Genomic DNA, 22,708 nt, shown 5'->3' with positions numbered 1-22,708 from the left:
TCCATTCAGGCTGCCAGAGGTCTTTGCAAAACAAACCCCTGCCTGCCAGCCCTACGCCCTCGGCTTCTTTTTAAAAGCGGGAGGGCTGGACTGATGGAAATAAAGCAGCGTTTGCAGCCCTCTGCAGTCACCAAATCCAAATCCCTCACCCCGTGGCTGCTCAGCCTCGCGTTTCAGTGGTTAGGGTGCACGGCTGAGCATCCAAACCCACGTTGCAGCTGTATTCCTGCTGTTTGTGGTGCGTGTGATTGGAAAAAAGGGGCATGACACGGTGCCAAACCGAAAAGCCTGAGACGTGCTGGATGAAGGGAGGCGCTCGGCTGTGGGTTAGCAATCCTGGAAGGCAGATTTGCTAGGAAAACGTTTAGCCGCAGTGAGAGGTTTTCACAAAATCTCGGTTTAACTAAGCTTGAAAGTTGCAGAAGTTAAAGAAAAAAAAAAGAAAAAAAAAAAACAACAACCAACCCCATGTTGAACTCAACAGACCTTTGCTTTGACGTTTGGGTGGGAAGGGATGGGGCGGGTTGGCTGCAGCTGCCGGGGCGGGCCCGGGGGCGGCCGCACACAGGACCCAAAGCCGATCCCTTCTCGCCTGTCCCACAGCCGCTCCATCCGTCCCACGACATGGACTGTGGCGTGATCACCTCCAAAACCGTGCTGCTGCTGCTGAGCCTCGCCTTCTGGGTACCGCGGCGGGACGCGGCGGGGGGGTGGACACAGACACGGACCCGCGGGGTTCACCTGGGGGTTGCTGTCCCGGGTGTTGGGTGCGATGAAGGGCTCTGGCGGAGGGTGATGTGGGACACGACCGAGTTTAACCAGGATTTCCAGAGTTAATCGGGTATTTAGTTTAGCCGTGTGCAGGTGACTTACTTATTTCTATATTTAACCCTATATATATACACCTTTTAAAAGAACAAGAAGATTTGGGTTTTTACGTTTCTGAGAGGAAAAAAAAAGTGGTGTTGGAGTTTGGATTTTTCTGCGGGGTGTTTTTAATCTAGTAACTTTTCAGTAGTGGTTTTAAAGGCGTGTCGTTAAAGCAATCTGCGAGCTAATTTTGTGATCGGAAACAAACGGGGCTGTTTGGCTGCAGCGGGGTGAGGGGGCTGCCCTCCCAGTTTGGGGTGAGGAAAGCAGCTGAGAACTTTGCTCCGACTACGTTTTGGTACAATTACACCTTTCTGAATCACTTCCTCAATAATTACTTCCAAGCAATCAAAGAAAAATAAAAAAGGGGGGGGGGGGGGGGGTGTTGTGTATGTTTTAGCCTATCCCCTGTTGGTTTGGGGGGGGCTCAGTGTTAGTGGCGCGGTACCATCGTGACAGCAACCAGGGGGCCCTGGGGCTGCTCAGAAGAGGGAGTGATTATTCTGGTACAAGTCCTGGGCTTTCCCCCTGCATGGGGAAGTTTAACCCACTCCCACGCCCCCGTCCCGATCATCAGCTGGGGACTTGTGCGCTGCTCTGCGAGAAGGGGCCTCGTTAAACCCCGTGTGTGTCTGTAGCGTGATTTGGACATTCGCATCGGCGTTGTAGCACCGGGGTGTTTTCAAACCGGTGTTTTACACAGGATGTAACGTGCCGGTGATGGCCCGCGTAAGGGCTCAGCTCCCTCCGGCTCAGCAGGGCCGGGTAATGGGGAGGGCAGAGGACTTTTCTAAAGCAAGGGAGATTCAAAGAGAAGAACCAGAGGTTTCCCAAAGAGAGAAGCTATATGGAAAAAATAATAATTAAAAAAAGAAAAAGGAAATAGTGCTTAAATGCTGAGGTCTCACGGGGTGTTGTGCCCGGTTTCGTAAGTGCGGGACTTGCTGCTGCTTGTAGCGAGGAGCTTGCCTCCTCCCAGTCCTGGCCCTCCTTTAGGGGGGCTCAGCCCCATTTCTTGCTGCCTGTGTTCCTGGTAACTCGTATCGCTCGCCTGAGCAGTGCAGGGGGCCATGTTTACTGCTGCACGCCAAGTAACATGATCTTACCATGTGTGTTTGCTCTGTGGAGGGTGTTTTGTTTTTTAAATACCTCCAGAGAAACATTGGAGCATCCCACTCTGTGTATGTGTGTGTGGAAAGCCCCTGAGCCTGAGCTCAGGTGCACCTTGGATTAGCATCATTGCTTGGCTTTTTTAAAATCAAACAACAGCCTTATGTCCTCCAAGAAGCGTCTCTGGTACCTTTTCTTCTGCTATAGGGAAAATCTTAACGTGATTTCAGCTATTGGGCCATCTGGATCCATGGATGACCTGTAATTATCCTATAGCCTCTGAATTTGGGGCGACCCAGACCAGCCCTTTGGTTTTTACCCTAGGAAGAGCAATGCAGCCCTACAGCCTGTGGCATTTAGACGCTGCCGCCACCATTACGTGTGGTAATTGCATTCCTGCAGCAGAACCGCGGAACCTGGAATTCAGGTTTTCGGAGGGTGGGGAAGGAGGAACTGACTCTTAGATTCTCTTTCAGAACATTTCTAACAGTTGGGGCTCTTCAAGTACAAGGCTCCAGATCATTATCAAAACAGAAGGTTTGCAAAGAACACTAGATGACTTTTCTAAGGGTTAATTTGTGCCCAGGCATTGCAAGCTGCAAATCTTGCCCAGCTTGGAAATGATCGTGGAAAATAATTCACCACCTGTGTATTCAGCAGCTGGTGCAGTTATGGTGCTTTAACAAAGTTTATTGCTTAGAAATGTCCTAAAAAGGCAATAGATCCTCTTTTGGATCTGATTGTTACCAGGCTGCAGGAATGAAGAAAGGCAGATTTTACGGAATAACAACTAGGGGCTTCCTAAATGAGGTGAAAAAGGAACTTCTCTCTTATTGACCAGACTCAGCACCATATCTGCAGGTTATTCTGCTACTGGGTGGTTTGGGGGGGCCGTGGCTGTGTGTGAACCCCACAAACAGGCATTGATTGAAGCTGGCTTTACTCCAGTTACCAAGGGTGGTGCTTCAAGCTGGGGGAGATCTACCCACCTCCAATTTTGCTTTTTAGCACCTATTAATTAGGTCCAAGTGTGTGGTTATTTTGGTAAATGGGTGTTGGCCTATTCTAGGTGAAGATGAAATGCTGGTTTGGTTGAATTCAGGTAACCTAGAAGAGGGAGAGGAAGTGTTGGAGGAGACTTCGATGTTCTTGGCGACATCTTGTGAGGGGGCTTGTCGCTTAACTTGGACTTAACAGATTTCTGCTTCCAGAGAGGGTTTGGTGTCCACCCTGTCCTGTGGACCGAAGTCCTGTGGACTTCATTGCCAAAAAGCCACCTTATGCATTGCTCCAGGTTTGCCCAGGTTTCCCATTCACTTTTTATCAGAGGCAGGCGCATCCCCAGCCTTGCTTCGCTTGCCTGACAGCAGAGAGGAGGATAAAGGTAAGTTATTCCTTGGGTGGTTTTAGCAGGACCGGGAGACTGGGGAGAGCAGAAGTCGATCTGTTGACAGCAACGGGACTGTCCAAGGAGGAGAAGCCCAGGAGAGTGATCCCTGACAGGGCGTGCTCTGCCTGTGAGCAACGAAGCTGGACTCAGATTTCCCCAGCCGATCCCTGGCTCCTTCTGTGCTGCACAGGCTCAGGGAGCATTTGAGCTCATCATGGCTTGTTCAGGAGCTTTATTGATTCTTCAGAAAACCCAGATGGGTTCTGCCTCTTTGCTAATGAGGTGTGAACTACAGTTTCGGGGTTGGGATTTGACTCCTGATGGTTGCAAGAGTCATCCATTGACTGGAGAATAGAGAGGGGCTTTGCCTGCCCACCTGGATGCTGGTGAGAATGTCCCAGCACTGCAAAGCTCACGCTGGCCAGCTGTCCCCCATCTCCCTTCTCTACCCTTCATCAGGTGGTTTCTGCAAATATCTTTGGATTTGTGGCCCAGAAGCTTCCAGTAAGCATGAATCAAACGTGTTTTGGGGTATTAGTGTTATCTCTGCTTTGAGGAGATACCCAGACTGGTCTGGGCATCCAAGGAGTATTTTTGTCTGTTTGGTCTGGGCTTAATCTATCTCCTTATCTCCTTTGCCCTTGGTGCATCCAAGACCAAAAGCCACTTGTTTTCAACCTTACAGTAGTTTGCTGAGTGATGTGAGAGGGTGCACTGGAAGCTCAAGCAATCACAGCATTGCTGTGGTATTGCTCTTAAATGATTTTTAGTAATTGAAAGGGATTAATTTATCTGTAAAAAAAAAAATAAATTCCTGCATTTGTGAGTGGTTTGAAATCACTCATGCTGGTGATGGGAGTGTTTGGGAATGCTTGCTCTGAAGCCTCCGTCTGAGAGAAATCAGATGGATACTTAAAAAATAAATGAATAACCCCAATAAGGAGGAGATTTTTTTAATCCCTGGATGGAATTGAAAATGTAGTGAATAGCAAAGGTTATGTTGGAGATTATTGGCGCTAGAAAGATACATTTTTAAGGATTGAGTAGAAACACATTCATTTTTAAGGATAGAAGTATTCTCCAAAGCGTCATTAGAGGCCTGGGTGTCAGCAGCCCTGTGACCTCTTTCTCACCTTTCCTCCATCTGTTCTTAGGCAAATCCTTAATCCTGCCTGTAGCTGCCCACGAGGGACAGGCAGCTCTGCCGGGTTTTAACCCTCTGTGCGATACTTGACAGGAAAGTGGAAGAGCTCTGGAAGCTCTCCTCCCCGCTGCGGGTCAGGGAAATGATGCTGATCGGCCACGGGGTCAGTCTGACTCAGCAGCGTCCATAGTGGAAAAAGCTCCTTAACCAAGAGCTTTATATATAGATGTATTTTTTTAGCACATCCACAAGTAAAGCTGTGGTCATTTATCCACTTCTGAAAGGGCTCGGGACAGGCTGCCCCCCTGGGCTCCTTCTTTCTGCTGCTCTGATGGAGGCATGGAAGGTTCGGGGGATGTTTGGACGCAGCGTGAGGAGCGCTGGGTGGGAAGCAGAAAGGGGTGGGTTCGTTTCTAGCTCTGCTGTGAACTCGTTGCTGAACCGTGGGGGGAAAAACAGCCGCATGAGCCAGAGTGGTCACTGGACGGGGCTGATATCGGCCAGGGCTTGGTACCGGACGTGAGCACTTCGGTGTGATCCACTTGAGTGTACCTTGAAAAGCAAAGTTCCTCCTTTTTTTTAAACTACTCTGCCCAAAATCAGGAAGCAGAACTTAACTGACTTTCAGGAAAATGCGCTTTGCTGTATGCGTAAGGGCCTCACAGCCAAAATTAAAACGAAGATGTTGGTGCTGTGCGGTCGGGAAAGGGGAAGTGTTCGCATGGTGATGCAGATATGGTGTGAGCAACTTTTCCCCAGAAGGGCAGAGGAGAGGGTACAAGCTTCACCTGACTGTCCCCAGCGGTCCCTGAGGCTGTGAAAAGGCTCCTGTTGCGTGGCCGGGCTCTGGATCCGGTCCTAAGCACGCTGTGGTCTCTTTGCGAGTCTCAGGGTTTGCAGCTCTCCAAAGCCAGAGGTCTGACGTTGTAGAAGCGCTTCTGATAATTACAACTGCTCGAGAGGTCCCATGGTGTCACCCCTCCGCAAGAAGTTCAGAGCTTGCGGATGCTCTATCCAGGGGGAACAGAAAGCAGCTCTTTCCTCTAGCTGATGTATGAACCGGCCGCTTCCTTCATTTTCCCCAAAAGCATTGCACTGCCGAGCTGTGTTCGCTTTACCATGGAGCCGGCAGGATCCCTTTGTGTCAGGAGAATCCCAACCTCTGCTTTTCCTTTTGGGAAGAGGCTCGCAGCTGCCACGTGGCCCTGCTCCCCCCACCCCTTCCTTTTCAGCTGGGTGACAAGCAATATTTCAGGGCAGATTAGAGGCATCTGCCCCATTACCAGCTCCAAGAAGTTGCCCCAGGCTTTAAGATTGGCTCCACTGTGGTTTAGGAGCATTTCTTTGCTGTTCACTCTGTAGCTCATGTGATGGAAGTTGCAAGATCTGGTGGCTGAGCCAGGACCAGCTTATTAAGGAACTAGGGTGGTTCTGAAGGCAAATATTGAACTAGAAGGTGGTTTTTGTCTGAACTGCCTGTTCAGATCCCAAACAGCCTGGCAGCAGCTGGTAAATCCATCCACGCTCAGCTGAAGTTATACTTGCAGCGGGCTCTTGCCCTGTAGTCTGTGTCTGTATTTTTGGTGTAAATAAGAGTGAAAAGGGCAGTGCTGCTTTCTGCTAATAGTGGTCCTGTTGTCCTCAGAGGTGCGTGATGCTCTGTGATTCTGATTAGCAGAAGCACGCTGACCCCAAGGCAGGGGTTTAAGCATTAGAAGTCAGAGGATTTGGGGCAGGATTCCTTGCTTTGCACTAGCGTGCAGAGTCTCCACGACGACATCCCACCACTTAAACCTCATAGGACACATGCTGGCTTTTAGGGATGGGAAAATAAACCTGGAGTTAGGCTCGAGGAACAGAAGACAACATGCTTGGACAACACCAAGGAGAACGCTTATTTAATATAACTTGAAAACAAATGCACTAAACCCAGAATCTCTTAATAGTGTGGGTTTGCAGCATGTAAAACCTGCAAGTAGACGCTGGTTTAGGATTTTTTTTTTTCCCCTTGAAAGAAAGCCACAGGTTTTCAGAGCCTTTTGGCTACTGCTCATTTTTTTAATTTGAGGAAGAAAACAAAAAAGCAAGCGCTTCCCACCGAGCAGCCCTGCAGTGTGTTGTGAAGGCAAGCTGAAACATGCCCCATAGTTGTACATCACAGCTAAATATTTAGATATAATGTATTTTGAAGAGTATCCCATGGCTTTGTATAAGCAGGCTGTGTACAGTTTTGTTGGTTAGGTCTCACCTCTGCATCTCGCAGGAGGAGACCGTGATTTAAAGGTTTTGAAACTGTGGCTAATGACTGGCACGAGATCAGCGGCGAGTCTCTCCTGGGCTGTTGGTGCTGCTGGCTATCGAGGACAGCTTGGTAGGGGCTCACAGCTTCGGTGCCTTTCTGCTCCAATCCAAAGCCAACTTGCAAATCAAAGTTTTCACAACTTGAGGGTCTGAGGGAACACAGAAATGTGTGCGCTAGATTTTTAAATTGCTGATTGCTTTTTTTTGTTTTCCCCAGTAGAAAAAAGGTGGAGAAAGACTTAAAGCTACGGGCTTCCAAGTCCTCAGAAACTAAAGGACCTGTAGGACAGTGGGGAGCAGAGCTGTGTGTGTCCTGGAAAGCAGGTCGGCAGAAAAGGCTCTGGGTGTCCTGGTGGGCACCAAGGTGACCATGAGCCAGCAATGGGCCTTTGCTGTGAGGAGGAGGTGGAGGAGGAGGAGGAGGAGGGTATCCTGGGCTGCATCAGGAGGAGCGTTGCCAGCAGGTGGAGGGAGGTGGTCCTTTCCTTCTGCTCAGCACTGGTGAGGCCACGTCTGGAGTGCTGCGTCCAGTGCTGGGCTCCCCAGTGGAAGAAGACACAGACATACTGGAGAGAGGGTAGCAAGGGTGATGAAGCATCTCTCCTGCAAGGAACGGCTGAGAGAGCTGGGACTGTTTGTTCTGGAGAAGAGAAGGCTCAGGGGGATCTTCCTGAAGGGAGGGTGCCAAGAGGACGGAGCCAGGCTCTTTTCAGTGCTTCCCAGTGGCAGGACCAAAGTCAGTGGGCACAAACTGAAACACTGGAAGTTCCCTCTGAACATCAGGAAACACTTTTTCATTGTGAGGGTGACAGAGCTCTGGCACAGGCTGCCCAGAAAGGTGTTCGAGTCTCCATCCTTGGGGATATTCAGAAGCCATCTGGATGTGGTCCTGGGCAACCAGCTCTAGGTGGCCCTGCTTGAGCAGGGGGTTGGACTAGATGATCTCCAGATGTTCCTTCTCACCCCAACCCTACTGTGCTTTTGTGACCTTGTACTGCACCAGCATGTGGCCGGGAGCTGCAGCACATGGTGGGTACATCCCCTCCGTAGCAGTTGCCGCCTGCATGGCCATCTGATGGACATGCCAGAGCCTACCTGCTGCTCTGTGCCACAGGTGGAGGGTCACACACTGTCCTGCATGAAGCTGGATCACACCAGTGCAGCAATAATTGATTTATGGTTCAGAGAAATGATTACCCTAAGCAGGGTAGGAAATGGTGGCTGAAGTTTTAAACAGGAGTTGTAAAGTCATTATAGAGAGCATAAAATGAAGAAGGCTTTCTTGGAAGTACTCAGTGCCTTTGTTTTCCCCTGAAGTCACTAGAAAACCTGTTGACTCCGTGGAAACAGAGTAACGCAGCAGCTAGGGGCAACCTGAAAATCTGGTGGCGTCTGGGAAGAATAAAACTTGTAGTACAGTAAAGCAGCGAGGGAGCCAGAAAGAGTAATTCCCCTTGCCATGCATGCTGGGTAATAATAAATTATTTATGGAAGAAATGTTGTGCAAACCCTTTTGAGCAGGGGATTTACCTGTCAAGGTGAATAAACCCCCCTTTTTTTTGTATACAAAAAACCCCAAAGACAAGGAGCATCTTCTGCATCACGGAGGGGGTGTGCAGCTGTAATTGAGACCAGTGTTACTGGGGCCCGATTCTAGATATGGGGGGCATGGGGACAGCACTGTAGTGTCAAACACTTGGCAAATTAATAATTGAAGATAATATCCTACTCTGTCCTCTGGCAAATTAAAATTGCTGGAAAGGTGATAGCATCCCAGTGAATGTAGTCGTTGGATGTGAGGGCAAAACGTCGCTATCAGGTATTGTACTGGGTGAGGTGCTCTACCTTAAGTCATTGCTATGCAAAGATACTGGTGAAAAAAGTAGTTTTCAAGCCTTAAAATTAACTAAAACACCTCCCTGGGCTGATTGTCTAATGAAGAACTAGAATGCAATAGTTCAGAAAGTGTTGGTGTGGATATTGATAGTTCTTCCAAGATGTGTTTGTAGTAGTTTGCTGCAGAAAGCAACTGCTATTACTCTTTAAAGACAAACAGTATTATTTACCATATCTTTCTTTGCCCATAAAAAGTTAATGACATGGGACAAAGTCAACTCAGTGCAAGTTTTGTGCTGCGGCGGATATTAGAGCTGGCCCTGGGAAAGTCCTGTCTGATGTGGGACAAATGCCTTTAAGTCTCGTTGTCTCAGTTCTTCTACTGTGTAGAGGATGCATCTTGCTGAACACGCTTGTTTGGTGGATTTGCAATTTAACCTGTTCTTACAGCTTTTCCTTTCAACACTATAGCTTTGTTATTCTGTATTTAACTGACCAGCCTTCTAAAAAGAAAATCCTGTGCTGGTCCACATGAACAGACCAAATGATCAAATCAACACTCTGAAATTGGAGGATGATGGGAGAAACCTTCCAAAAAAACCCACAAAACCTCAAAGCAACAAACACTGCCTTCAAATATCATAGCTAGTAGTTTGGCTCTTTTACTGTATTGTATTTGTATTTGGTGAGGGGAGGAAAGAAGCCTATGCTGAGAAATGCAAACAATGCAAACTTCTGTTCTCAGCCATCAAGTAAAGTCAACTGATTAAAGCAAAGAAGTGAAGGTGGAAAAGTATCTGTTCTGCCTGAATGATAGATGCAAATTTTGTTGGGGTTTTTTTGTTTGGGTTTTTTTTTTCTTCTTTTTCAGAGCAGTTCTACAGAGGGAGGTTTAAGGGGCCCCTTCTATGGCTGTGACACTGGTAAAAGCGTTGTGAAGTTTTTGCATGGCCCTAAGTCTCTCTGGAAAGGCAGGGGCTCATGGTCATCAGCATATAAAAAAATTCCCCTTCTGATGGTAGGACACAAGGTAAAAATCATAGATTCATAGAACAGTTTGGGTTGGAAGGGACCTTAAAGATCATCTAGTCCCAACTCCCCTGCTGTGGGCAGGGACACCTTCCACCAGACCAGGTTGCTCAAAGCCCCGTCCAACCTGGCCTTGAGCACTTCCAGCGATGGGGCATCCACAGCTTCTCTGGGCAACCTGTGCCAGTGCCTCACCACCCTCAGAGTGAGGAATTTCTTCCTTATATCCAATCTAAACCTACCCTTTTTCAGTTTAAAGCCATCACACCTTGTCCGATCACTACTTGCCCTTGTAAAAAGACCCTTTCCAGCTTTCTTGTAGGCCCCTTTTTGGTGCTGGAAGGCTGCCGTAAGGTCTCCCCGCAGCCTTGTCTTCTCCAGGCTGAACAACCCCAACTCCCTCAGCCTGTCCTCATAGGAGAGGTGCTCCAGCCCTCAGATCATCTTCGTGGCCCTTCTCTGGACTTGCTCCAACAGGTCCATGTCCTTCTTATGTCAGGGGCCCCAGAGCTGGACGCAGCACTCAGTGTTGGGGTCTGACAAGAGCCAAAGAGAAGGGCAGAATCACCTCTCTTGACCTGCTGGCCACACTTCTTTTGAGGCAGCCCAGGATACAGTTGGCCTTCTGGGTTTCACAACATTACCGGGTCGTGTTGAGCTTATCAACCAACACCCCCAAGTCCTTCTCCTCTCCATCCATTCTCCGCCCAGCCTGTATTTGTGCTTGGGATTTCCCTGACCCATGTGCAGACTTTGCACTTGGCCTTGTTGACCTTCATGAGGTTCGCACGGGCCCACCTCTCAAGCCTGTCCATGTCCCTCTGGATGGCATCCCTTCCCTCCAGCGGGAAACCGCACCACGCAGCCTGGTGTCATCGGCAAACTTGCTGTACTTTTAAAAAATATATTAAATCTACTATGGCTGTCCTGATCTGCATCAGTGAGACAGCTCGGGCTCCTTGTAGCCACCCAGTCCTATCCCCTTCTGTTTCACGGGCAGGATTGACTATTCACAGTGCTCTGTGTGCATTATGTGGCTGGAGAGAGTTCTGGCTTGTTATATACATCCCTGCAGCAGACCATCACTGTATTATACCTGCCTCCCTGGCTCGGTTGGCTGGGCTAAGTATGGAAGACGTGGGTGAAATCAACTTGGTGAGTAACTCTGCCCAGGACCTGCCCAAACATCACCTTTGGAAAACCCAGTTGTTACAGCGTGGCTTTCTTTTTTCTCAACCCCAACAAGGAGTTCGTTGTTCTCACTCAAACTATTGGACATCTCTGCTTCCTGTCAGAGGCGCAGGATATGAAAAAGCAAGTAATTCTGGTGTTAGGCCCTTGAATGATGCGAGCTGTGGTGGGTGAGACAGCAGAGTCGCAGCTTCGTCGCTCAGCTGTGAAACGGGGCTTTCTTGCAGAATTTCCGTTTACCTCATCTCTTCAGCTTGTCTTATGGGTATCATCAGCGTTGTAAGGAAATAGCAGCAGCGTTTCCTACAGCCCCAGTGAGTCAGCTGGGGATGTTTGGGGAGGAAGGGGTAAGGTTAGGATGTTCTGCTTGCCATCACTGGCAGACCACAGCAACGCGCAGGCAGCAATGCAGCCCCATGGACGAGGCGAACAGGTTTTCCTGTACAAGCCTTGCACCACTCCTTGGCTGCCTGCGCTGAGGTTTGTGCCAGCTGCGTTGTGCCAAGCCTCTCCGTGCATCGCGTGATCCTATTCTGCGCTGACTTCTTATGAAAGAAAGCTTCCAAGCAGGAGACTAAAAAATTGTGAAGAAAAATAACAATTTCAAGTATTAATTTCTCAGAATAATCCTGGCAACTTTGTTTACAATTTTAGATGTGTTTGAGGTGTTTGGCTGATCATGAAGGTGGAATTATTTGATCTCTTCCTCCCCAAAAGTAATCGCTTAAACTGGCCATCGCATTTGTGATTTTTTTTTTTTTTGAGATCCAACAGAAACCTGTTTAATCAGGCGTACTTTACGCTTCTTACTCTTGACTAAACATCTACAGCAGTACAAAGGACATTTCTTCTCGTACTCTTCTAGAGAAGTTTAATTCTAAATCTAGGAATGGGCTGAAGATTTTGCAACATTAGGGGAAAATCCCTCCACTGGATTTTGAACTTAAGTACTGAGAAGACTTAAGGGGAGAGCTCAAATTTATGTTCCAAAATACTTTCCATCTTTGCTTTCAAAGTTTGGCTCTGAGACTCACCTGCATAAATAAAACAGGGAACAGATTGTTACCTGAAATGCCTTCCACTCCTGAGTGACCCTGCCCTTCGGGCTTCAGAATCTTCACTTAGAATTAAAAACGATGGGTGAAGTTGTGGCTGTATCTCAGTTTGTCAGGAAAAAAAGTGAACTTCCTTCAAGCTAGGTCTTAACCCAAAGTCTTTTATTTTTACCTCATTACGCTTCCTTTTTCTGCTTGGAAGCAGAAGTTCAGAAATTATAATAGCCTTCTTGCTGGTTGTGTTTCATCTCTGACCAGAAGCCAGACAATCGTGAATGTTTCAATAAAACCTGCTATGTTAGTGCCAGTCTGTATTTGCATTGATAAAGCTTGGACAAGAATCTCCTTGAACTCAACGCTGGACCCTCTGATGTTGGTTTACTGTTGTGGAGCTTTGCTAGTCCCGAGGGAATGGCAGGGAGATGTGCCAGGGGAGGGTGAGGCTGGGCATTAGGAGAAGGTTCTTCCCCCAGAGGGTGGTGGAGCCCTGGCACAGGCTCCCCAGGGAGGCATCACGGCACCAGCCTGGTGATATTCCAGAAGCGCTTGGCCAAGGCCCTCAGAGACACGGTGTGAATTTGGGGTGTCCTGTGCGGGGACAGGAGCTGGGCTCGATGGTCCTTGTGGGTCCCTTCCAGCTCAGGGCATTCTATGGTTCTAGTCCTGGCTTTATAGGACTTCTGTGAGTTGGCTTCACAGTGTTCTTTTGAACCTGTGGTAGCCCTTTACTAGCCACGAGGTTTTGCTTAGTTTCTCACAGTTGGTCCATATTTAGCATTTCCTGTGCATGCTTCCTTTGCATCGTGCGTTGAGGAAAATCGGTAGAAAACCAGGCATAAAGTAGAGAGGATAGATGGAGAATGCCTCTGTTGTCTAAATTGCTTGCAGAAGTATAATGGAAATATTGGAGGATTCTTTTTCTGTAAAACATCCTATAGGAAGATCAAATTATGAAGCAGACGGTCTCTAGGCTGTCTTTAGAAGTACAGAACTACTTGCAAAGGCTGGGACGGGAGTTATGCAAAAGAGCAGGGCTTTGCGTTCTCCAAATATGATGAACAATTAACTTCGCACTTTGCACATTAACTTTTTGCACATTAACTTTTTACACATTAACTAAGTCACAAGGCTGTTCCGTTGGGCATATTTTGCCATGACATTGCTGCTGAATGCAGGTTACTCATTTACTTGCCAAAAATACGGCTTATGCTTTATTTGTACCCTGGCTATTCAGTCCGTGCCGCCTTTCCTGTGGTGAAGTCACCCCTGCTCCGTTTCCCCAGGGACTGCCTTCCTCCATCATGAAGCTTTCTGAGGGTCTCGTGGTCCTTCTGGTTTTCTCTTGGGACTGTGGGTGCTCAGCAGTTGATGACAGCTGTGGTGGGGCGTCCCAGTCTGGGTGCTGAGCTGCACCGAAGGCTGATGGCCTCAGGGAAAACGTTCTCCTTAGTGGCTGTGCCCAGATGCAAGTGCCTGATTTAAAAATGCACGTGCAGGAGGCTTCGTGCTGCAAGTGGCCGGCTCCACCTTTGGTTTGGGGTGACTGCCTGGGAGTATTTTTCTAGCCTGGAATTTGTAAAGCCATAACTTAGCTCTGTGTTAGGTTGGTGGTGATGGCAGCAGCAGAAGGACCAAGGACGAGGGGGTTTGGGGGTACAAGCACAGGGGCTGAGAGCATCGCCGTGTTTGTGGCTGTATTTGTAGTGGAGGATTATGACTTGGTGCATGCTGGGGATCCATGGTGCACCTGCCCGAAACTTCCCAAAAACCTGAGAAACCAGAATACCATTACTTTCCAGCCATACCTACGTTTACCAGGAGGGCTTCAAAATCCAGCAACAAATGCAGTCAAGGGTTACAGTCAGGACGGGATGACTGTGACAACAACTGTGGCATTATTCATGTAATATTTTTTGCCATGCAAAAGTAGGGAGAAGTTTTTAAGTCAGCCCAGAGCATCACGCTGTTCCTGTTGTGGTCACTTGGATGTTTTCCACCTCTTCCATGGGAGCAGGGGACAAACTCTGAACCCTTTTAGGAGCTGTATGAGCTGCGTTCCGAGCTGGTGCCGGCCCAGCTGAGCAGAGCACTTCTGTGGTCAATAAAGGTCCTGCATCCCATCTTGAATCTTGTGTCCTGAGTGACTGTGATCCGACTGAGAATTCACAATGCTATGTTCGTTAGATTTAGGATATTAAGACTGCACAAAAAACTATGAAGGAATAAGCAAAAAGTTATCAACTTTTAACTTGGATGAATTCTCTGTATCTGGGTACATTTTTTAGGCTCATTTTTTAGCATCTGTTTCAAATAAAATACATCTTTTAGTCCAGCAAATGGAAAAGTGGTTTTTCTTTCTTCCAGATGAAGAACATTGAATTAAGATACTTTTTCATGAGAAATTAAACCAAAACAAAACAAACTAATTCCACTGTAGATTACCTTAAAACACTTTGCAAACTCCATCTTAAACCTGGGAGCAGAGCCTCTACAGTTAATGTTCTGAGCCTGGAAAAAGCCTTTAAAAGTTCCTCGTAATTCTGTGTTGTTTTCACTGGGCTTGGGGCCAACGTGGCCAATCGCGGTGCTCGATAGTCCTAGAAAATATTAGGAATAAAGGCTATATTGGGTAAATCCCATCATCGTGTTTTCTCCACGATGATGGATAGTTAGCCCAGGAGCATTGCTTCCTTCTCCGAGGCTGCCCTTGCCCAGGCGATGCTGTTCCAGAATGGAGCATAGGTGGATAGTTCCACGTGCGTCCAGCTCTCCAGGCCAGAAATATGGGATGCGCTTTTTGAGTCATACGCCTCACTCTTTTTGTGCAACTGGAGGCAAGGCAGGATGGAGGTGCGATGTCCCCAGCCCAACTTTAGTGCTGCTACTGCTCCAGTGACTTTTCATCTCCCACTTTCAGTACAAAAGCGTAGTGTTGGAGGAGGAAGAGGTGAGGTTGCTTGTGGTGGTGAAGTGAGAAGGCAATGGTGCCCTTTGATCTAAAGCGGTCTCATCCTTTCCCTGCATCCCTAAAAAGGGGTGGGAGAAAGAAGCCCTGGTCACTGTATGCCTGCAGATGGGGAAATGGGAAAGAGATTTTCCTCAATGAGAGGAAAAGTTAAAGGAGGTTTTAGGAACTGCTTTAATCTTTAGCACCCCCTGGAAACCCAATGCATGTTTAGAAGTAAAAAAACCAACCTCTTGAGAACTGGCGACCCTATTCCTTTTCCTGATATCTCACTTTGTAGAGGACCTGCCCTACCTGAGCCCCAACACAGCAGGATCTTGCATGTTTGCTAAACATCTCTAAGGGTTAGTTTGATCCTGGTTTTATCACTTGGTGCATCGGATTCCAGTAATTTTGAGGTACAGGCAGCGTCCAGGAATGCGAGAGGAATGAGAGCTGTCTGAAATGAAGGATGTCCCCTGCGCTTGGAGGTAATTGAAGGGGAGGCACCAGACTTGGCTGGAGGGGAAGGAGCCAAACAAGGTAAAGGAATTAGCAAGTCCTAGCTCCAGTGCAAGAAGTATTTGATTTAATTAAAACGTACAGCACTGAGGGAAGTAATAAATGGCTCGTAAGCTACATGATGAAATCCAGCTGTAGCCTATTGAAAACAGACTGGTTTCCATCAAGTTTCCAGAACGTGAGTACGGACAGTGCTTCATTTTTACAGGCGTAGTCTTGTGCTGCAGGGCTATAGAGGGTGGATGAGCTGTTTTAACTCTTGAATTTTATTTAATGCCATTGGTGAGGCATTGGTAAGGCGTTGCTGAGTCTGTCGGTTACTTCCAGGGCTGTACTCACTTCTGCGGATAAAAGCCTTGGGTCTCCAGGGCTGCTAGCTGGGCAGCTGTCACTGGTGCACTGTATGTTGGCTTCAATTGGCAAAACATCCTTTTGGAGGAGAATTTGTTTTGGAGGATGCAGATATCTGTTTCCTCCAGGAAAAGGAGGGACTGTGTTTTGCTAAGATCAAGAACATTTCTGCCTGTCTTAGTGGTTAATGCTCTTGTGAGAGTGGAAAGGATGAGTTTTTTCTCAAAAAAAAAAAAAAAAAAAGCCCAAACCCAACAACCCACCCCTGTGGTGACCATCTTAAAAGTTGATCCCTCCAAATGCAGCATTGGGTAGGATGTAGGTGATCTTGGGTAGGAAGTGTGAACTTGGCCTTCTGCAGAGATACTGGCTGATGCACAGCGATAGATGGCCGTGTTTCAGCTCAGCTAACGTGTGCCTCATTAGTAGAGGATTGATTCACGGGAAGTGAACGTTGTCTTCTCTGTGTCAAACTGATTGCATTCAGTTTCAGATGCATCTTTTTTTTTTTTTTTGTCCAGATCTTTGTATACTACAGTCATTAATTCTAAAGCTGAGATGTTAATTGCACTGTTACAAAAAGGTCCATATTTAATTTCTTGGGCAAATGCTTAATAAATAACTGCTAATAACTTTTTATTGCATTTCAGGCAGCAGCAGCTGGTCTCAGCTATGTTGGGGCATATGTCATTAACACCTACAAGAGCTACGACAACTTTCTGCAGGACAAGTATGCTCTGTTGCCAGCCGTGATCATTATTTGTGTTGCTGTGGTAATGTTCATCATTGGGTTGATCGGCTGCTGTGCCACCTTCCGGGAGTCTCGAGTTGGCCTAGGGCTGGTGAGTGCTGCACGTTCTTGCATGTCGTCTTCTTCACCCTGTTACGTGGTATGGGAGGTGCTACACGAGACCGTCTCAGCACATACAGAACAGAAAGTAAAATATTATTTTGGAGTATATTGCTGAAGCACTGCTCTGTCGTGGGCGTTATGTACCGCTGTGACGCACTGATTGACGGTGAGTGAGGTGCAGGCTAAATTATTAGTTGCGCTGCCCACAAATACCCACAGCCATGGGCAGTTTCATGGCTCTGCCTCAGCTAGCTTGCTGGAGGTAAGTGTGGAGAGCAGCAAGTTTTGAGAAGGGTGATGGTGAGGGAACAGATGTGAATTTCTGAAGCAAGAGAGGGAAAAAAGGTATTTTTCTGCAGACTTTAGTTCTCTGAATCCCTGACTACTTCTAGAATGATTTTTAAAAACCCAGAAGGGCTAAAGCTGAATAACTTTGGGCCCGCAGCTCATGCCTTGAAGGCAATATGACCTCAGCAAGCAGTGCCTAATGCACCTAACTAAGCTCCTGGGTTATTTGCGCAATGTCCTGTTCAACAGCCACCCTGTGAAGTGTTTCATGGGCTCTTCACACAGATCACATCGTGGCAGTGTTGAGGAGGCCGCCCGCATTGGGCACAGATCCTGTGGAACCACAGTCATAGTCCCAGCCGTGCACAGTAATCTTGTTCTAAATTATTTTCTGGAAACTGATTGGAGAGGCAACAACAGAAAATGATAACTTACCACTATAAACTAATGTGATGGGTAACGTGCAGTTGAATTCAAATGTTGCGGGATTCTTCCTTACAGTTTCTTTCTTTTAATTTCAGTTCTTGGCCATTATCCTGGTTATCTTTATTGCAGAAGTATCTGCATTTGTCCTGGGATTTGTTTACAGGGAAAAGGTAAGCAAAGAATTAGTATCTCTATGCTAACCTAAACATAAAGAATATATCTTGTGTTGTTAGAGCATTCCAGTGGATGCAGTTTTCTTGCACTCCATCCCCTCTCCTGCAATCTGCAGTGCAAGCGGGAATGGGGATGTCACCATCCGCTGTGTGGATCAGTTTTTATCGGGAACATGGTGAATACATAAAGTACCTGGCAGGTATCGCAACAGTCTCTAAAGTTGGATTAAACAGTTGTTGATGCTCACAAAGGAGGGGTCTTCCAGCAGGGGAGGCAAGCTCCTATATACAGGAATGGGATTCTGGGGGATGTGCTACCAGCATTTTATCTAAAACATTGCTTGATTTTTATTTTTTTTAAAGTCGTTTTCCCCACCCCAACTTAGCTGGGATACAGATCTTTTGCTGTTTCCACTAGGTAAAATTCTTAGCTCTCATGTTAAAACAATATGGTTTTTTTTTCCTCTCTAAATAGGTAAAAACTGACGTGCAAGGCACCATGCACTCAGTCTTTGACAAGTATGATGGGAAAAATCCAGAGTCTACTGTTGTGGATTACTTGCAAGTACAGGTAAGAAAACATTTAAATTGTCCTGAGAATTATTTAGAAAAGAAAAATTGGGTCCTAAACAAGGAATTTGGGCTGGGAAGGGAGGGAAGGAGGGTCAGTACAGTCATATCCGGGAACTCAACTCTGCAGCAGTGTTTAGCATCTGATTCTCCAAGGCAATTGAGGGCACTCCCCACTTTGCAGAGTTGGTGTTTTCAGGCTCTTGGTGTGAAGTTCATGTAAACGAATGGTCTTGTTGACACAAGTGGCCTTTGAATCAGACCAAATGAAAAACTGCTGCTGAGAATCCTGTACCATAAAATAGAAAGATGACAGAAGACTCTATCCTGTAACCTGTCACTCTACTACTAAAGCTTTCACAAGGAATAAACTAATAAGAAGGTCATAGCGTATGAAGGGAAGCTGATCTATTATATCTACTATTGTTTTCCTGAAATGCTGCTCTTTGTAAATCTGCTGCGTACCGCAGGCAACTCTTGCCCACTCAACATTAGCATTCAGGTTCCTATGTATTCATACATCCCTATAACTATCCTGTGTTTGGCAGCTTCACTGTTGTGGGGTAAAGAACTACAGCGACTGGACAAACACACAGTGGTTTAACTCCACCGGTAACAACAGCGTCCCTCTGAGCTGCTGCAGGCAAGATATGAGGAACTGCACAGGGCGTCTGGATCAGCCAGAGGAACTCAATACGCGGGTAAGGGTGAAGGGCACGGTCTCACAGCTGGGCTGCGATCATTCTCAGCCAGCCAGAACCAATGTGGAAAGCACTTTAGACAGGGTTTAGGCATCACTTAATCCAATTCTTTTCAGCAATTTGTCCCCCAACCCATTCTCTCCCCATGATTTTCCTCTAGCTATTTTCCTTCTCCTATTACTCTATAAAAGCTCCTAGGTAATGACCGAGGGGCACCGGTCTGGATGTTTGGCTTGTCTGTCTGCTGGTAACAGCCCTCCATTTCATGTTGCTACAGAAGCAACGTGACAAGGCCAGAGCGCTAGCTATGGGCATGTAGTTGTTCCCTGGGGTAGGGGAAGAGACTCATCTAGGATTGACCATGAATCTGGAGAACTGCATACCAGGTTCTTCAGTCTGGGCCACAAACCCATAAATTGCCTTTTATCGATACCATTGCCGGTCTTCCTGGCTCTGAGTTTTGGCCACTTCTTTAAGTGACCCAAGCCAGAGGAGACTCTGAGAAGCATCAAATGTTAGTGCCTCTCCCAAAGCAAGAGGTGAACAACAAGCCATTGGGTCTGGGAGACAAGAACAGAAGCCCTCAGGTCTGCAGCGGTTGGTCAGTCAGGTCTTACAAGGTTCTGCTTCCTTTTAAGTGTCGGGGGAGAAAAAAGCCAAAACCCATACAGCTGAATTGCATCTTCTGATTTGTTTTCACCCATCTTTTTCATGGCAGGGCTGCGCAGGGGAACTGGAGTCTGGGCTGCAGAGCGTTATCAGCTATGCTATGCTTGTAATCCTGGGGTTTGCCATTGTAAAGGTGAATGTTTTATCTCTTCTCCTGTGGAAAATAATACTGTTTATCCTTTGATCCCAGGGCTTTTTCTACTACCATGTCCTATTAGCATACAGCCTTTTCCTGGCTCCGAAGTAGACCCAGTCCTCTGTTCCTCGCTTGTTTTCTTCCAACTTTCTCCATTTCATCCGCCTGATGATAAGGGGAGGGATCCAGAAAGCTGGTGGGGGATTTGGGATGGCAAGTCAATGGAGAATCCATCTTGGTCGTTTGGTAGGAAGTACAAAAAGCTGGATGCGCTAAAAGGCCTAGATCTAGAATTCTTTATTAAAACAACCAGCTTTTCTATATTTAACTGAGGTTTAAAAAATTGCTCATCGAAGTTTGTTTTTAGATAGAATCCAATTAATAGTCCTGTGCTTAGAGACTTAGAATCAAAATGAACTAGAAATATGACTAGGAATGAAACCAGCAGGGCTATTTATAGGAGATCTATAGGAGGTTGAATTAAATGAAATGTGAAACCAGATCATCTTGTGGGTGAAAACTAGATTTGAAAAGCCCTGACACAATAGGCACATCAAAGTTACACAGGCGTTTCTTCAAAGATTTGACCCATAAATTTTAGCCTGGTGGTTTGTCATTGTTCTCCGTGCCTGTTCTCCATGATTAGTGACCTGTTCCTTGTTGACAGAGATTTGAACCATTTAATAACAGCAAAGTGGTTTTTTTTTTCCTTTGAATATCTGCTCTCTATAGAAGAGCAGCTGTAAGGTGAGCCAGTGCAGAACACTCACTGTTTAACATCCCACTCCTGAACTGAATGCAGAAGCCAAAATCTGTCCAGTTGTCATCTCAGGACTGGGGCTTGACGTAGTTAAACTTTCCTTGTCTTAATTTTAGCCCTAGCAGAGAGGTGATTGTTTCCAGCATTTGATCTCATGGCCTTAAATGGCTCAGGAACATAGTTTCCATCATGTCCCTTCCCTCTATAAAAGTGATGAGTTCTATACTCTCATTACATGTCCCATTACTATTTGTGGTAAACCCTCCCACCAGGATCTCTCCTGTGATCATCTCTAAAGATTTCCATAGCATATTCTGCTTACCTTTATTTGCATATTTTATATGCTTAAATGTTTTATAAAACTTGTTTTAAGTCCAGAATAATCCCATGCTTTCACTGAAATTTTTTCCCACAGTAAGTTAACTAGGAATTAATGTGGATGTGTAAATTAATGGAAGAAACTAGGGAGGAAAAATTGGAGCTGGAACTATTACTGGAAATTGATATGCAAAAAAAAATTACTTTTGTAGATGTATTTTCTAAGTGTTTTATAATATGAAAAGAATATCATTGCTATGATAAAAATGTCTAATGAACATATTGGTATTGGGTCTGACTGAAGCAAAATACAGCAGAACTAAATCTCTCTCTCTCTTTTTCAGTTCTTTGGCATGCTGAGTGTCTGCGTGCTTACTTGCAAGAGACAAGACAGTGGATATCAGCCTCTTTACTCAGGGGTGTTTGCTTAATAAAATGCAAAGATCACTAGTTTGTTATTTTTATTTTTTGCTTCCTGATGATAAAATAGACTTATAAAGATGGACGCTAAAGGAGAATTTATGACCTTCTTGCTAAATATTTTATGTACATGAAACAGAACATTTTATATTGACTTGAGACAGTTTCTTGTGGGTGATGTGAAATGGCAATCTCAATATTCCATGCCCTACAGTAACATACCCTGATCTTGCACACCACAGCTTTCTGTATGGTTATTGTAGATTTGGGTTTGTGACTTTGGATAGCACCAGATGGTGTAATAGACTCCAGAAATAATTTTTCTTCTGCAGTTCTGTCCTCTACCCTTAAAACATGCAGAAGAAATGTTATTTTTAATCACTCAGCTGATTGAGACCGCAGGAGGGGTTTCAGTTGTCTGCACAAGCAGCAGGTGAGTCCCATGGCGTGGTTAAAAAGCAAAAGATGGTTTTGAACGCCAGGTTCAAATATTCTTCATAACCATGGGGAGTTAGAATATGTTGTCTCTACATCTGATGGTGTTTCTTTTAGGTTTTTTTCCTCCTTCTTATGGTCACATGTTGTAATTCAGTTTACTGCAGAGGTTGTTAGTGCAAGACAACCTCGTGTTTAAAGTCTAAAACAGACATTTGAGTTGTTTTTTGAAGCAGCTAGCAAATGTGAACAATCCCAAGTTAGGAGGGGATGAGCTTTTGGGCCCGGGAGAGCTCTCTTTGGCTTGGGTTTTTTTTGCCCTTTTTTTTTTTAAATTATTATTATCATTTGACATTAAAAATTGCTTATGAAGCAGGGCTTTTGAAATTTTTTTTCTCTTTTTACTGATGCTTTGATGGTTTGTCTAAAAGACAGACTATGTCTCTCTGTTTAACGTAGAAGTTGCAAGAGTTACTGAGGCAAATATGGGCTGGAACTTGGGAGTCACAGGACATGTTGGCGCAGTGTTGGTCTGTAGAAAGGACTGCTGGAGGGGTTAGTGCAGCTGTCCCTATGCCGCTGAAGGCCTGGCCGCTTTTCACTGCTAAAATGTTGGCAATGCTTTCTTGGCCCAAGGAATTACAGTAACCTGTTGTCTGGCAGTGTTGTGCAACTCCTTGTTTGCTAGTTTTCCTTTCTCCTTAAAGGTCTGCTGAATGTGGTCACTTCTTGGACTGCATCGCTGCGTTAAAAATGAACCTTCCTTAACGCATTTGTATGTTAATCCGCTTCTCTGTTCTTCAGGGGGTTTGGGGGTTATTTTTAGGGTTGTGATGTGGGGAGGGAGGGAACTAGGAGCTATTCTTTAGCAGGGAATTGTGAAAAAGCAATAGTGTATTTGGTTATTTTTTCTTTGGAGAGATAAGCCTCTATCCTTAGCAATAAACCTTTTATATCTGTAGCTAATTAGAAGAAAAGGAGTTTGGGGTAAATGTGAGGTCTTTATTTATCCCCCCCCCCCCCCGCGAGAAAAAAGCAATGGGTAGTGATGTTCTATAGGAGACATACTAGTATGAGCATGTATATGTTGAAGTGTGACGTAATTTTTATTGAGGGCTTTCTCTTCTGCTGAATGCCGAAATAAACTTAATTTATATAACCAATTAATAAATGCTGTGGGGTGTTTTTTTTCGGTTGGTGGAATTCCAGTTCCGGA

General features: G+C 46.1%; 1 protein-coding gene across 1 annotated transcript; it reads left to right on the top strand.

The window, feature by feature from the left end:
* The first annotated feature begins 526 nt into the window (after nt 1-526).
* Nucleotides 527-22,663, top strand: LOC142049410 (tetraspanin-36-like). Its single transcript, XM_075077105.1, has 7 exons — nt 527-684; nt 16,394-16,585; nt 17,406-17,480; nt 17,959-18,054; nt 18,602-18,754; nt 19,473-19,556; nt 20,982-22,663. The coding sequence occupies exons 1-7, from the start codon at nt 625-627 to the stop codon at nt 21,066-21,068; spliced, it is 747 nt and encodes a 248-aa protein (XP_074933206.1). The 5' UTR covers nt 527-624; the 3' UTR covers nt 21,069-22,663.
* Nucleotides 22,664-22,708: the final 45 nt, after the last annotated feature.

This window comes from Phalacrocorax aristotelis, chromosome W (assembly GCF_949628215.1).
Source record: "Phalacrocorax aristotelis chromosome W, bGulAri2.1, whole genome shotgun sequence".
Classification (NCBI taxonomy): Eukaryota; Metazoa; Chordata; class Aves; order Suliformes; family Phalacrocoracidae; genus Phalacrocorax; species Phalacrocorax aristotelis.
Note: the sequence above shows the minus strand (reverse complement) of the source record. Positions and strands in the feature narration are given on the sequence as shown.

Bases quoted from the DNA above. Each gene is read 5' to 3' on its own strand.
- LOC142049410 (XM_075077105.1), top strand. From the start codon at position 625: ATGGACTGTGGCGTGATCACCTCCAAAACCGTGCTGCTGCTGCTGAGC. The intron at 16,586-17,405 runs GTGAGTGCTGCA...TTTTAATTTCAG, and splicing joins CTCGAGTTGGCCTAGGGCTG to TTCTTGGCCATTATCCTGGT. The intron at 18,055-18,601 runs GTAAGAAAACAT...TGTGTTTGGCAG, and splicing joins TGGATTACTTGCAAGTACAG to CTTCACTGTTGTGGGGTAAA.